This window comes from Onychostoma macrolepis, chromosome 06, assembly GCF_012432095.1.
Source record: "Onychostoma macrolepis isolate SWU-2019 chromosome 06, ASM1243209v1, whole genome shotgun sequence".
In the NCBI taxonomy this organism is placed as follows: Eukaryota; Metazoa; Chordata; class Actinopteri; order Cypriniformes; family Cyprinidae; genus Onychostoma; species Onychostoma macrolepis.
Window position 1 is genome coordinate 18,388,401 of NC_081160.1, and position 17,361 is coordinate 18,405,761.

Consider the following 17,361-nt stretch of genomic DNA (forward strand, 5'->3'; position numbering starts at 1 on the left):
ATTTTCAGTTAAATGACTGTCGTACATACTACAATAATAAACACCTTACATTGAATGTCTGCAAAAAAAACTGAAATTGAAGGACTACAATTGGAAAGAAAAACAGAGCAGAGTTTTCACTTTCCCCATTCTCTGTGGGCCAGAACAAAACGGCAGGGAAAGAGGGCCAGCTGTGGTTAGGCCAGAGTCAGGGAAAGACTTACAGCGTTACTGTTCTTCTGATGTGGTCAGCTAAAGCGATTCTGTGATCTGGATAGCCACTCGGGTCTGGAGCTTTACTGTAATATAATTCTATCAGTTTGTAAAACACTGCTGCATATTCATTTATGTAAATATTTGAGTAACCACCGTGGCTGAATATATATATATAATAGACCTCATTATTTTATGATGGAGCGATTCATGCAATACGTTCTACATATTTTTATTTCATTTTCCAGCTTCTATCTGGAAAATACTAGCAATTTTTTTAACAAGCTTTCTTTTTTTCCAACAAGAGTGACTCAAGGATAAAACTACTCAAACAAGCTTCACAAACGGACAACCACAATGGAAAACGAGATTTCATGGCAGCTATCAAAGCCACTGTAAATCACAAGATTTAACTCCACACCACAGGTGCCAAAAACCTTTCCTGGTGTTTGGTTGCTTTTCCGAAAATTATGGCTGAGCACACAAATGGAATCTGAAACTGAGCATTATACACAAAACCTGCAATAACACCAGAGTCAAATGTGATCCCTCACAGAATAAACGCTGGAAGCTCTCATAAGAATCTTCCAAAAATAAATCATTTTTTAACAGAAATGTCACTTTTATGACATGAATGATGTAAATATCATGTCATATACCATGCATCTGTGTAAGCGCTAATAAATGCAGGTTTTGATTTAATCTGAAATAGTCAGATAAATATATGATCTGCACAGATAAGTGAGGAGATTAAACCACTGAAAAACTATTTCTGCTTTTCCTACAGGAGAAATGGGGGTTAGTTGTCACACTTTTTACTGCATTTTTCAAGGTAAGATTCATTCATTCACAATTTCTGAGTATAGGTATACCTTGAATGTTTGAGTACAAAAAAATAAATAAATAAATAGTTGCTTATGAAAAGACACAATTCATTGAATACACACTGACTTTAGTACACTGTAAAAAGTGATAAGCTGACTTAACATAAAAAAATTTAGGAAAACTGTTGCCTTCAAATTTTTAAGTAAATGATAATTAAAAAAATAAGTTATTTGAATCGTCAAGTTCACTTAACTTTTTTTATTTTTTATTTATTATGTACTTAATAATTTTAAGGCAACGGATTTCCTCAATTTTTTTAAGTTAATTCAACTTTCACTTTTTACAGTGTATGAATGTTGTCATACTATATGGGGTAAGTTGTCACAATGGAACATGCCAAAGAAAAGACGATTATAGGCTTCCTAGCTAGATTTAAACAAATAATGCAACAGTAAAAGTGTGATTTTGATTGAAAACCCATATTTTTCATGAGATTCTGCCCTTGTGACAACTTACTGGTGTGACAACTAACCCCAGTCTCCTTTGAATGAATTAATGAATGAATGCATTTATATAGCGCTTTATTGTGTATTGCACAATTTATACACTTATTTATACACCTTTATACACTATATGCTTTTTCAGCCACACAGTTCATTTAAAGACACATTTTGTTGATTCATATTTCATCTGTACTTTACTTTTATGAAACAATCTATTGTGCACACATTGTGAAATGAAGCAAAAATGTCATCACTGTGCACGAGGTCCCAATATTTGTACCCAATCTACAAATCATATGGTGCTCATTTCCGCCAGCCCTCGATTTTTGTGATCTTTGGAGCCCCAGTGCTGATGTTCTGTGGCTAAATCCCCACCGAGCCCCTCCAGTGGCTTCTGGGATATGATCAGCATCCCACCGTCTCTGAACTCCAACTCTGCCATTTAAGCAGCCAATGTGGTTAGTGGTGAACTCTCATCTAGAGAAATACTCTGTATTTACCCGAATATTTGTTTTTGCAGGCTGGCACAAACATTGCCAGTGATCATTAGAAGGTAGGTTCATCAAACAGCTGTGACCTCAGATAAAAAGTATAGTAACCACTTGGTCACAGCCATATACAGTAGGAATTGTTCATTTTTGTTATGGATACACTGGGTAAAATACTGATGTCATACCGCTTAATATGCTAACATTAAATCTATTTCACATTATTATATTAAGTTAAACCAAACATATACACCATTCCTATACCATAAAGACAATTACTACCATAAAGACATTTATAATGTTACCAAAGATTTCTATTTCAAATAAATGCTGTTCTTTTCTATTTTCTTTTTCTATTCGTCAAAAAAAAAAAAAAAAAGTATTGCTGTTGTAATAATAATAATATTATTATTATTAATAATAATAATAATAATAGTTAAGCAGCACAACTGTTTTCAATATTGATAACAATACAAAAAAATAAAAAATATAATAATAATAATCTCTTGAGCACCAAATCTGCATATTAGAATGATTTCCAAAGGACTGTGTGACACTGAAATCTAATGGCTACTGAAAATTCGGCATTCCCAATACAGGAATATTTCACAATTGTTCTTTATGTGTGTGTGTTAATAAATTCAGCCTTGATAAGCATGAGAGACTTCTTTCAAAAACACAAAAATAATCTTACTGAGAACCATTTGAACAGTGGTATGGTGGTGTTTTTAATTCAATAGCACATTCTAGAGAGGCAATGTGCCCAGCATGATTGGATCTTGCTTCCTTGCTGTTGATTTCAAGCAATCAATTTTTTATACTTTGTTTTTATCGTACGGGGCTTTCCACAAGCATTTCCTTCAATTCTTTTGGCACACCGGATGCAGGTAAATGAAACACAAGCAAGGAAAATGTGTGAAAACTCTGAACAGACCTCCTTCTTTCAGTAGTGGTCAGGCATTGGCAAACGGCAGTAGATCAAGGGTAGTGAAGAAAAACAGAGGAGGATGTTTCTTTCATCGTCTATGTTCCTCATTCCCCAAAGAAAAACAACTGGCATTGCCTGCAAATCATTCCTACAAAGGTCTCCAAAGAAGTCAAAAGCCTCTTTAAAGCATTTTCCAGTATATGTGACTTGCATATTAATTTAGGTAAATGCTAGTCACTCTGGCTGGAGTTCTTTGCTTTCACAAGATGGGGTGGGATGTTATGTAATTTAGACTATACATGCATGGTAGGGGTGAGTGCTGGATGTTATGCAATTGTGTACATATGGGTTGGGTGCATATGTGTGTATGTTAGTGCGGAGGTGTGAGGAGAGGTGAACTATTGACATGGTTACTAAAAAGATTGTTTTTATGGACAATATAATTTTTAAATACTGTACTATTTTTATATTATATATGTAATATTGAAGTACAATATGAACAATACATAATATTTATTATTATATTTAATATGTATCATAAAATGTTATATTTTAGAATGCAAGAATAGATGTGTTCTTAATATATATATTAAGACTTAAGATGCAATAACCTCAAATGTTTTATATGAGGATGTTCAATAACTGACTAATAACCTTTTCTATGTGAAATTACTGAATCTAATCATAGAAGCATGATAAAATGCTCATTTAAAAAAAAAAATAAACACTGAAAAATCTCTGACGAATTTAGAGGATTTTGCATCTGAAGTGTTCATATATATATATATATATATATATATATATATATATATATATATACATCCTACTTACCAAAAATATTGGTTATATAATTTCTCTAAAAGTGTGGGTTGATTTAAATAGCAGACAACAACTAAGGGAAAAACTCTCTCAGCCTTTGGCATCAAGTGTGTTGATACCTGCCAACAATTTTGCTGAAGTACTAGGAAATAAAATGCCATATACTCATAGTGAAACCAATTGCAAGCCCCATTTACACATAGTCAAACTAAGGAATGAGAAACAATCGCATGCAAATAACACTATGCACAATGATGGGTTTGTGCAATAATCAAGCTGTCAAGAAAAGGCAGGGCCCACATTTTCTTTTGGCTAGACAGCCACCAAAACTGCACTTGACAAGTGTACTTGATTTATGCTGTCAGTTAGCACACGGAAAGCTTTTTTTAAACACAAACAAGTTTTATAGGTGCAGAGATGCTTTATTGTGTGGTTAGCGCTGCAGAGTAAGGTACACTGTATTGAACTAACGAAGCACATTTAACACACATGGTTAGCCACTATGCTAACTAAGCAAGAATCTGTCATTTGGAACCCATTAGGTGATTTAACATCCTGCTGTGCTGAGGAATGTCGTATTTACCACCAAAATTGGCAATGCAAAGGCTTTAAAACAAGTTAGGTTCAACATAAAGCTGAATGTTTGTTTTTCAGATGAACTATCTGCCACTGAAGGCTAACAAGATGATTCTATTTAAACATTTAGCATTTTTGCTTATATGAAGCTCATTTCATGAGACCACTCAAATAAATATAAATAGGAAAAAGCATAATGTTTAATATGGTTGAATAAATGAGAATGAAAGAGCCAATTGATTTGTTGAGCAATGTCTGTTTGTTTACTCTGAATGTGCATATGCATTAGCTGGACCAGCTGTTTTTTGTTTTGTATGAGATTTGCGTAAAATGCATAACATATATTATTGTAAAGTTAATAAATAGATAGTGGAAATAAATAGATGTTGGAAAATTACTTTGTACTTTTACCCACTTTTCATTCAAAATTTGTACAGACTGTGTACTATATTAGAAAATACTACATTTTAAGCAAAGCATTTTGACTAGTGGTCTGAGTTTTGGACCCCACTGTATAGTACTTGCCTCTCATCTGATCTCAGATATGCAAGCATGTGATTCAGGACCGCTGCTGTTTCCATTTATATATTTTTATTTCATGTCTCTCCAACCAATCCATTTGTCATTTTTTTTAGTACCTGCTGCCTTCTCTTTGATCATCTTCACCATCTCACTCCAATATCTTCACCTATTCCTGCCATAATCCAGTTGTTCACACAGTGGCTTCTGGGATTTGTCCTGTCTCCATTTCCCAGACTCTAAACAAGTGACACACACAAGTTACACACTATTCAGTAGTCATGGAAACCCTGTCCTAGAAGCACAGGCATTATCAACTGAGAGTGGGTGTTTGAGGAAAGAGAAAGTCTGAGTTTAGTTACTGTTATAATACAGTGCTCTTTTTCTGAACAAAAATAGATGAATGCATAAATACAGTACAGTATTTTATTACATAACACACTATATGTTATACTGCTGAATACTGATAGTACTTTCAGTTCTTCCATTAGACCAAAAAACAAAAATTACATCAATGCAGTTCTTTTGGCATACAAAACATAGGCAATGCAAGATTACATCCAGTGCTAACACTGTGACTATTCAAAGTTACACCACATATAGATTAATTGGTAAAAGTTAGTCATCTGAACAACCTTAAATTAAAAGTGCACTTTAGGTGCTAAATTTTTTAAATAACGAGAAGACATCACAAATGCAAAGATCACAGCACAACCACTGGTCTCCATGCGTTTGTATGAGCAATATTACTCCATTGGACCTGTGCAGTGGAATAATCTATATGACATCCTTAATTTCCTGTTCTTGTTCTTCAAGCTCATTTAATTCGGTGATCCAACAGAACCAGTAATAATTGATACTTCAAAACAGGATCCTATTTAAAGCTAACCCACAGTTTACCTGATTAGATTGACAATACAGCATTTTTACTGATTGATTACATAAGCATTCTGACAGAAAAAGAGTAAACTACAAACAGTTTTCAAATTAACATATATATATATATATATATGTATATATGTGTGTGTGTGTGTAAAAATGGCATTCTGATTGTATAATTAATTGTCAAAGGCAACTCAAGGGTGTTGCTGATTCTGGACTCAGGGTCACATTGTAACAGATGGGAACATGCTTGGTATTCAGAATGGATTTATTCTTTGACCTTTAGATGTTAACTCAAAGGAACACACTCTGAGCTGATTCAAGACTTTGGTAGTAAAATGGAGCATGATTTAAACATTCCCTACAGTTTAAGAGCAAATGCTGCACTTTATTTTGTCCATATTGTAATCAGCAGAAAGGTCAAACAAAAGCATAGCATAAAAAAGTCTATTCAATCTGATTGTGTAACAAAATAAGTTGCTGTGTTTTCAAGCTTTTAGATTGTTTTAGCTAAACAAACTTTGGTCCACTTTAAAATAATAAGGAGATGTAAAATGTGAGCATTTGTGCACTCTTTTAAAAGAAATTCATTTGTTCAGCAAGGATGCATTAAATTGATCAAAAGTGACAGCAGATGTTACAAATGATTTCAATTTCAAATAAATGCATGATGACTTTATATTCTGAAAAAAAATGTATTACAGTTTCCACAAAAATGTTAAGCATTAATATTAAACTTCAGCTTTGCCATCACATAAATAAATACATTTTAAAATATATTAAAATAGAAAACTGTTACTTTAAATTGTAATATTTCACAATATTACTGTTTTTAATGTATTTTGATCAAATAAATGCAGCCTTTGTGAGCATAAGAACCCCAAACCTTTGAATGGTAGTATGCAAAAAACAAACAAAAAAAACTTTATGAATCGTTCTAAGAACTGTTTTAAAATAACCTAGGCACATAGGATTGAAACCGCATCATTTAAATGAAATTAATATACTGACATATTCAATAAAGTCCTTAATTACTGACTTAATAAATAGTTGTGTTGAATCAATAGATGCCATTACATAAAAGGTTATGATCTCATATGAAATGCACATTGTCCATAAACCACAACCTGACGAAGAGTATATACTGTCATTAATTCAGGATTTTTAAACTCTGACCTCCCACAGGTCTAAGCTTTTTCCATTCCTTATTCTTTTCCGTTGCTGACCTCTTAACCTCTGTCATTTCAGGAGATCTGGCCTCAGATTAATCAAGGATCAAAGTCTACAAACAAAAGCCCAGTAGTGAATAGAGAAGCAGAGCAGTCTCCCATCAACACCTTTGGCTTGATCATGCATATTATCACAAAAAAGTCACATCATCCTGCGACTGCACCCAACGCCAGTGTGCGTCATACTCCAGTTGAACTTTGCCGTTCTTTTTGCAGCTCTCCAACTCAACTTTACCATTCTTGTAGGGTTTCATTTTAGGGCTCAGATTCTTCCCCAGCTTCTCAGCGAGACAAGCCCTGGGCGAATCTGGTCTGACCATTTGCTTCACTGCTTTGTCCAGGATTCCATTTGTCTTGCTGGGCTGGTACGGTCTCGATGTATCAGACGGTGCTTTATTCCAAACCTGAGCTTCTTCTTTAGGGGCATCGCACTTGACTTGTGGAGATCGGGTTCCAGATCCAGTGGAACTTCCCATTCCTCCTCCAGTACCTCTGGAGCCATCTGTCCCCATAGGGGTGGCACAGAGTATTGAATCAGTCCCACTAGAGGGGCAGTACTCATCCAGGTCATCAGCTAATGTGTCCAGATAGCTGCCAATGGAAATGTTGTCCAGCTTGTCATGGGGGTCCTGCAGACTGCTCCAGCTGCCCCTCCAGGAGGTGTCGGGACCCTCCCCTAAGCTGTACTGGCTGCTGGTCAGGCTGCTGCAGCGGCTGGTGAGCGCGCCACGCTCTTCCAGGAGCCATTTCACTGCCTCGATGCCCTCATGAAGTGCTAGCAACTGGTTCAAGATCTTGACGTCTGCTGCTCGTAGATAAGCCTGGCCAGAGGAAATACACATGGACATCAAGACATTTTTCAACAGTGATAAATAGTTAAACATAATTAAACACTACACTTTTTAAAATAAAGGTTCTTCAGTGGAATCTATAGGGGCTTTCACACCTGAGGAACTGTTTCATAGTTCCTAGAACGCGGAAGTACCCGCTTTTTGGCGTGTTCGTACCGCAGGAACTAGGAACGTATTTAGTTCTAGGAACTAGAGTAGGGTCTAAAACAGTTCTATAAGAACTATCAGTGATGTAAGTGTACACTGATTGGCCAAACACATATAAAACACCGGCTACCCGGCATTTTTAAAAAGCCATGTAAAAATATTTACTCTACAGACATTGAAAACAGCAATAACGACATTTAGCTACCTGTTATCTGCAGCTTCTTTTCTCAGCCTTAATGATATGTAACACTGCAAGTTGTCATAGATTTAGTCAGATTTTCATGCTCTTTCAATCGCGTAAATTGTGCATTTACATTCCGTTATCACGAAACCCATGACATACCACAAAAACAGCTTAGATCACGTCATCTTCCATTGACCGGTTGTTGACGTTTGTAAATGCCGCGTATAAAGACGTCACTTCTGGCCGCTTCAGAGTTCCTGCTGCTGGTGCAAATGCAACCAGGCAAACAGCCTGAGGGGCAAATTGGTTCTCTAGGAACCACCATGCTGGCTAGTTCCTAGAACTGAGTTCCTAGAACTACACGATGTGAAAGCCCCTTATGGTTCCATAAAGAACCTTTAACATGGTTCTTTTAAGAATTGTGCACTGAAAGGATCTTTGTGGAACCCAAAATGGTTCTTCTATTGCATCGCAATGAAAACCCTCTTTTGGAACTTTAATTTTTAAAACTCAAAATTCAAAATTGGACATTTTTGTCATTTCATGCATATTTGCATATAATGAAATGTGCTCAATTTGAATATTGTTTGAATATTAGTTATTTGGTTTGTTCCTTACACAAAGCTATTGAATGTCTCTAAAAGACTTGGAATATAGCGCATTGTTGTATGGTCCACTTTATGGTGCTTTTTTGTCATTTAGGAAGTGTGACAACTTTAATAAATGCTCCAAATGCATTCTGATTACTGCGGGCTAGTCTGAGGCTCAGAAGCATGACTGGAGTCCTGTGCTGACTGCAGAGCCGGAGGTCCATTACTGTAAATGCTGTTGAGATTTATAGATCTTCCTGACAATATCTATTTCTGTCAAGCACTCTTCTCTTCCTGTTTCCCACAGCAAATGGGCCAAGCAATTTTCATCTGACACATCTAAACTTGATGTCTAAATAAAAGTAAAACCTTTGCAAAAGAATGAAAGGACTTCTAAGGGCAATGATATATAATCTTCTTGAAATAAAAATGAAATCAAATTAAATTTAAGTATCCATCAACCTAAATGATCAATTGATATATATATATACTGTATATATATATATATATTTACATACATATACAGGTATCTATATACTGTATATATGTATATATATACACATACATACAGGTATCTATATCTATATACAGAGACAGATAGATAGCTAGTTAGATAGATAGATGTTGTTATATATGCTCATCATTCACATCACTAGCTTCCTCTTGGACTTCCTGGGGAAAATCAATTGAGAGTAAAAATGGATGCTATTGATTCTTTAGTTGGTCTTTTGACTTAAAGCAATATATTAGATCCTTCCTCCATCATTAGATCCTGCTTTTGGAATGTATTCTCATTTTATGAGGTATATCTGTCAAACATTCCTTCAGAAGTATGTTACGAAGCTTCATTTGGCAGCAGTGAAACATTTCTGTCAGGAAGTTAGGCATTTACCACATGTAATTTGATATACAAAGTCCTGAACTCTTCTGACTGACTGAACGGCTCTTCAGCCCATAAAACAGTGCTCATCAAATAGTCAGCGCTTCCTCTGAAAACCACAGTGCTTTGGCTCCCACAATCCCTGACGGATACTGCCCTGTCTGCACCCCATCAGCTACGGTCACACAGCGATTCTTAAAGAAACAGTTCACCCAAAAAGAAAAATTCTGTCATCATTTACTTACCCTCAAGTCATTCCAAACCCAGATAACTTACTTCTGTGGAACACATTGGAAACTGACAGTCTCAGTCACCATTAATTTTCACTGCATCTTTTTTCCATACAGTGAAAGTAAATGATGACTGAGGCTGATTCTGACTTCTCCTTTTGTGCTCCACAAAACAAAAAAGAACATGACGGTGAGAAAATTACATTTAATTAACCTTCTGACACATATTGTGACCATTTTTGAGTAAAAGGAAGATGTTTAAATGTGTATAATGTGCAAAATGCCAATAGATTCAGGACCAGTTTGAGATCAGTTTAAGTGCACTGAGCCTGTCATAAATGGACAGCATACTCTTATCCTATATATCCCGGCTTCTGTGTAATTTAAAGGCCATAGTGCACTGCTGACGTCAACCACACTAATTACAGCACAAAAAACCAAAAGAGAACATTTCGGTAAAAGAGAGCATGGGATACAAAAAGAACAAATGAGGCAGTGAGGGGGGAGGGGCAATAAAGCTGAATTTAGAAGGCAAAGACAAACAAGCCTTTTTACAGCAAATAGGGAAAGATGTAAATACATAGGCTAAAAGACGAGAGAGATTGAGAGAACAGATTGTAATAATTCTGCTCTGGTGTGGGTTCAGTTCATGTCGGCACCCCAGTTGCCGAGACTAATGAACACGCTCGTAAATATTCTCCCTGTCTCAGCACTGATGTGGTGAGCGCTGATCTGGCTCTGCCCAACTCCATCTCTATATATGCATTAGGACCCGGATGAATTAAACATACACTTCTGTTCAAAAGTTTGGAGTTAGGCTGGAATTCTTTTAATGTTTTTGTGTCACATGTTCACCTAGGCTGTATTTATTTGATCAAAAATACAGTAAAATACTGTGAAAGATTATTACAATTTAAAATAACTGTTTTCTTATTTTAAAATGCATTCCTGTGGTGGCAAAGCTGAATGTTCATCAGCCATTACTCCTATCTTCAGTGTCATTTTTTCTTTAAGAAATCTTTCTAATATGCTGATTTGGTGCTCAAGAAACAAGAAATTTAAAAACAGATGTGTTAATATTTTTTTGTGGAAACCTTGATACTTTTTTCTGGATTCTTCGAATATAAAGTTCAAAAGAACAGAAAAAAAATATTTTAATGGCACTTTCGGTTCATTTAATGCATCCTTGCTGAATAAATGTATTTATTAAAAAACTGTGAACAATACAGTGTCAGGTACTTTTAGATATCTGTTCAAATTCTAAGAAGTTTAACTTAAGTAACTCTGCTGCCTTGAGGCTGTAGTATTTTGTTTGTCCAAATAAGTTCAAGTGACAACAATGTTAAAGGTATACAGCTAACTTAAAAATCTAAATTTTGTCATTATGCCATCCCAAACCCATGTGACTTTTATTTTTTTAAATGAAACACAAAAGGAGAAACTCTGGAATACGTACTGGTTGCTTATTGACAACTGACTGGAGCTTTCAAGCTTTAAAAAGGACACAAAAGCACTTTAAAAGTATTACACATACACAAGTTGTCCAATATCTTTGAAACCACAAGCTTTGATAGCTCAGACCATTATTGTCATTGTTCACTGACAATATTCCCTTCCAGGGATCTGGACAGGATCAACTCGAAAACTGGATCAATCCAATTTGTGAACAAATAATTCAGACAGTTTGCATGAACTGAATCAGCCAATCCTTTTTAAAGCTTGAAACCTCCAGTGCCCATTCATAGTAATTGCAAAGATTCTTCTCAATGTACTCCAGTTTTCCACAAATAAAAAAAGCCATACGGGTTTGGAGCGACAGTGAGTAAATAATGACTGAATTATCAGACATATTTCTGGGTGAACTATTTCGTAAAACAGACCTCATAAAATGCTAAATAAATGAAAACAATGTCATTGTAACCCCATGCAATACAGTGCAGTGTTGCTGCAATAATAGTATGTAGCTTCCATTCTTCCACACGAGCCACACAGTGACCCACAGACTCTCCTTAGGGAGAACATTCCACAGTGTCTGAGGCTCACACTGGAGATTCTCAAAGCCAGAAGAATTCCTTTTTCCCACTCCTTAAAACCATAGCTCATACGTCCTGTGTTCTAATCCCTGGAATTCTGGAGAGCTCATTTTCCATGCTGTGATGTCCTGCTCTGTTAAGAATCACACCACACCACGTAGCTCTGTGTGCGTGTTAAAATGAATATATAATAACTCAGTGGTGGATTGATTTACAATAGGCACAGCTATTGTAAGATTAGTTCTAACATTAGCATTCAGTTTATGGCAATAATGCACACTTTCTTGATTATGAAGAGGAGGCTTTTAAGCATACACTCAAGTATGTGAAGAATGTGACATTGCCATTTTTGGCCATTCCATTGTGAAATACTGTAATAAGTAAAGCTGCTGCATAAAAATTAGACAAACTACCAATTATATCTAACAAATAAGTTAAAGTAATAGTTCACCCAAAAACTATGTTGAATATGTTCAAGTACACACAAGTTGTGTGTATTCATACTTGCTGTATCACACTTCTATCATATGGATAGTCATAGTCATATGGACTATGATTGTGGCACTCGTTTCACAGTCAGGGTTAGAAATTAAAAGTGCAGGGGACAAAAAATGCACCAGATATTCATGTGTTATTATTATTATTTTTTTTTTTTTATTATATTATATTCTAGTTATGCACCTCTGCAGAGACCATAGTGTCCTGTAGTTGTCAGATACTAAGCTACAGTAAGTGGTTTTGGATGATTAAAAACTTAAGTCAGCTGTATGTGAAGAAAACACTCCCAAACTTTAAAACTGCAAATCTGCCATGATGGTAGACAGTAGAGAGCTGCATAATCTAACACAGTAGCCGGTCAGTTATTTCAAATCTGGCAGAATATTTATTGCGCTATAATTTTTTGTTCATTATTTAAAGCTATTTTACTGTATTTAATGTTAAACTGATATAAGTTATAATTAACACCCATAATTGTTCTGATTTAGAATTGTATTCAATTAATTGATTCAGTTGAATGAAATGAACGTCAAAAAAAATAAATAAATAAAAAATCAGTTTATGGGGCAAGTTAATAATTTTTTTATGTGCACTACTGTTAAAAAATTAGAGGTTTATTAGGGGTAAGATTATTTAATGTTTTTAAAATAAGTGTCTCATAATCACCAAGGCTGTACATATATATATATTATTTTATTTTATTATTTTTTTCAGCAACCATAACACAAATCGTCAGTGTAACATGATCCTTCAAAAATCATTCTAATATCTTTTGTTGCCAAAGAAACATTTCCTATTATTAACAATATTTATGCTGCTTAATATTTTTGTGGCATTTATTTTGTAACACTTGACACTTTTAATCAGTTTAATGAATCCTAGCTTAATGAAAGTAATAATTTCTTTTAAAAAAAATGATAATTTCTTTCAAAAAAGAAAAAAAAATCTTACAGACTCTGTAATGTCTATGTGCATAATGAAACAGTAACACATTTCAAGGGCATCACAGTTTACACTCTTTCTGTACTCATTTAACTGCAGCTTTTGTTCTCCTCCTAACACACAGCAACACTGACAGAATTGACAGCATCTCTTATATTCCAATACGTCACTGCTCTCTCTCTCATCTAGCATGACACATGCACTCTGCATTCCTTCCTAAGCTAAACGTCCTCCCACTCTCCCTTTCAACCTTACTCCTTCTCCCTCCCTCATTTCCCCTCTCTTCTCGTTCTATCAGACTGGAAGAGTCTCCCTTTCCTCCATCTGTCAGCACACCATCCCCTGTGTTTCCCATCTGTGTGGCAGGCAGGGAGAGAGAGTGCATTCACCGGGGGCCAAGATGCTCAAAGTCATCAAGTACATCTCTCTCTCTCTTGCTATCTTCACGCAGATCACAGGTGTCATAAACAACAAGCTGTTTGATTTCCCAATTACTTCCAGTGTTTTAAAGTCAGAAGTGATAATCATTTTGTAGTGATATGCAGGTCATTTATCTCTATACGTGTCTTTTCTCAAAAAGTCTACACTGTCTCACACTATACTGGTGCATGTGAATGAACCGAGTTTGTTTGTTTGTGTGTGTGTGTGTGTGTGTGTGTGCGCGTGTTTTTGTGACAAATGAGGACATAAATTTGTATAATGACAAGGGTATGACATAGGTATTACAAGTAGAAGGTGACTTTCCTGGACTTTACCCCATGTCCCCACTTTTCAAAACGCTTATAAATCACACAGAATGGAGTGTATTGAAAATCTGAAATAGGACAAAGTTTCCTGTAAGGGGTAGGGTTAGGTGTAGGGTTGGTTTAGGGCAATAGCACATACAGTTTGTACAGTATAAAAACCATTACGCCTATGGGATGTCCCCACTTTTCACAAATACAAACGTGTGTGTGTGTGTGTGTATGTCACTAGACGGCAGCAGTCTGGGTCACAATGTCACAGCGTGAGGTTAAAGTTCAATGACAGTCGGCTTGCTGTAGCTCATGACTGTTTGGGAACAGAGTGAAATGGCATCAGAAGAACACTAAAACACTAAACCAATTCTCTTAACACCCCATCTACTCTAGAATTGAGTGCTATCTGTAATATTACCTGGAAGCCACTATAGCTACAAATGTAACTTTCCGATGCCATGTACTCTCCCTAATATGATGATCCGCTTATGAGGGACTCCTTTCCAAATGTATAAAAGTGGCTATAGATAGAAGACCTATGTTTAAAATATTAAACCAAAAATATTGGGCATAGGCCTATTTAGTTGCAAATTTATTTATTTATTTTTTGTTCCGTAAAAATCATATCATTACAATTTAAAATAACTGTAATTTATTCCAGTGAAGCTGATTTTTCAGTAGCTATTAATTCAGTCTTCAGTGTCAAATGACCCTGAATTGTTAATGTTGAAAACAGTTGTGCCGCTTAATATTTTTGTGAAAACCATGATACATTTTTTCTTTCATGAACATTTATTTGGATTAGATTTTTTGTAACAATGTAAAAGTCTATAATGTCATGTTTAATCAATTTAATGCATCTTTATATAAAAGTTTTCATTTCCTAAAAAGAAAATGACTCTTGGTAGTGTATTGAAAATGATAATAAAACGTGATTAATCCAAGCAGTCTTTAGAAATTAGATTGAAATCATAATAATGTAAAATGCAGTGCATGTGCTAAATTGTGTTAATCATATTTAATTCATATCAAAAGTGAGCAAGTTACCTATTACAACCCTAAAAAATATTATTTGTTTTTGTAAGATAATCTTTTTTCTCTTAACATTTCTGTGGATCATCTTGGGATCTCCAGTTTGAAAACCTTCTCATTTACATTTCTGTTTTAAGCCTGTAAACCATATGCACACTTTAGTTCTAGATACACAAAGAGCACAATTGTTTTATTGAACTACAGTTTTCCAAAGCATACCGATAATAAACACATATTTGGACAAAAATGTCAAGACATTGCTTTTAGCACCCTTCACCTTTTTTATCTGAAACCACATACAGGCTTGTCTACACAGATATAGGCTGATGCTGCAGTAAACCACTGACATGTTAAGATCACAGACGTATCTGCAGCAAATTAATAACACTGCCTTCCAAAAATCAGAAATGCAACTGGCAGTAGCATAATCCATGACAGCTTTGGGGTACATTTTACAAAGTCTCCCACTCAGTAAAGAGCACCATAGCAACAACATCAGGGTCCATTTGCTTAATGGCACTGCATTCCACAGGGAAACAAGCTCATTTCCCTAACTACAACAATTCTTTATACAACCGAGGGCGTATCGGCCCCAAGTGTTTGAACTTACAGTATGAAGTATGAACATTGAAAACAGCAGCAAATCCTTTACCAAAACTCAAGTCACTCCTTCACATCAACAACATCACAGAAATGTGGCTGCCAGCAATTCATCCGTTCATTAAAAAAAAATTACTGCCTATATGACAGTTTTGGGGTCACACTATTTACTGTTTGGCAATGCTGTGAGAATTTTTTTTGCTTCTGGTTGATTTGGTTTGTGGAATGTGGGTTGGGACCCTTCAAAATGAGAAAACAACAACATGCTGCAGGCTTCTTCTTGGGAGTTATGTTATGAAAAGATACAATCACAGTCAGTATATAAGAGCTTTACACTGGAATTTTTCTATGGATATGTGACAGAAAAAAACAAGGAATCAAAAAAGCCAGAGGCTTTATGTTTCATAAAAATGAGAAAACAAATTCACTGTGAGAGTCATCTACACACATTTATAAAACTAGCACATATTATACACATTTTTTGACTCTCTGTTGTCTTCATTTTATGCTTAAGATATAGAGTAGAAATGTGGTTGAGGATATTAAATACAATACAGTTTGATGGAAGTAAATGAAATGAGTTTATTAGTTTAATAGCTATAGAGATGTAGAATTGGCTCTTACCATCTCCATTTTAAGTTTTCGGATCTTCTCATCCAAGCCCTTCTTCTCTGTCTCATTATTGTCAGTCTGATGATGGGAGATCATTTTGTGCTCTTCTCTCATCCACTTCAGGAGCCCCTCTGGGGTCTTTCTCCCCACCTTCAACTCCAGATCCTTTAAATCTGGCACTGATTCACAGGTATTGCTCTCCTCCATGATTATAAAAAGGATCTATTTGAAAGAAAAGAGGGCAAAAGAAAGCAATTGTTTTGGATTAAAAAAATGTAGCTCCTTGACTAAGTTATGAAGCATCCCACTGATATACAGTATTATGCCTAAAAAAAATCTTACGCAACACCCTGTGATTATTTGTAAACATAATTACAGTCATTCAGTATTATTGCTGAAATCCGCTTATGTCTGATGCAAAAAAAAAAAAAAACCGTCACATGCGTCAACTGAGCTGAAAGCATCATCATCACACACGAGTGTCATACCTGATTAATATTCTAAACATTCACGCGACTGTTTTCTTTCCCAAACGCAGCCTGTAAGATCTCCTTCAGTGGGGAAGACAGACCACCTGAGCATGATGCGAGGCTCTCTCAAGATCGTCGTTCAAATGTACGTTATCCGATCTGCGTGCTGTTCACACTCCTCGGCCATGGCTGTGATGAGGTAAATTGTGGATGTGATGCTCAGAGATGAAGTCAGGTTTGGAGAGGAGCTCCCTTCCAACTGAATGTCTGTCCTGATGTGCTTGAATCACACGGCTGCTTGTCTGAACTCCACCTGCATGACAGCGAGCGGAGAGCAGAAGTTCACTGCCGTAAACAACGGAGTAAACGCGACCGTAGAAATGAACAACTCACTCCCACAAGTTAACCATACTTTATAAAATAGTCCTTTGTTATACCTATCACGTGCAATTATAATTAATCACGGTTACACTTCATTTAAAGTGTTCTTGTTACAGTGAAATTACAAAATTTAACCTCGAATTTAAGTACTGAGTAATATTAATTGACAGCATGTAGGCCTACTTGGTTAGGGTTAGTTAGTTAGTTAGTTAG

General features: G+C 35.6%; 1 protein-coding gene across 1 annotated transcript; it reads right to left on the reverse strand.

Annotated features, from left to right (window-relative positions):
• Nucleotides 1-4,538: 4,538 nt before the first annotated feature.
• lurap1 (leucine rich adaptor protein 1) lies at nt 4,539-17,112 on the reverse strand. Its single transcript, XM_058779131.1, has 3 exons — nt 16,786-17,112; nt 16,310-16,519; nt 4,539-7,782 (listed from the first exon to the last, which is right to left on the reverse strand). Exons 2-3 carry the CDS (start codon nt 16,502-16,504, stop codon nt 7,093-7,095), a joined length of 885 nt encoding a protein of 294 aa, XP_058635114.1. The 5' UTR covers nt 16,505-16,519; nt 16,786-17,112; the 3' UTR covers nt 4,539-7,092.
• Nucleotides 17,113-17,361: the final 249 nt, after the last annotated feature.

Excerpts from the sequence above, each read along its gene's own strand:
- lurap1 (XM_058779131.1), bottom strand. The coding sequence starts at position 16,504 with ATGGAGGAGAGCAATACCTGTGAATCAGTGCCAGATTTAAAGGATCTG. Across the intron at positions 7,783-16,309 it reads GAAAACTTAAAATGGAGATG|GCTTATCTACGAGCAGCAGA; the intron begins GTAAGAGCCAAT and ends TCCTCTGGCCAG.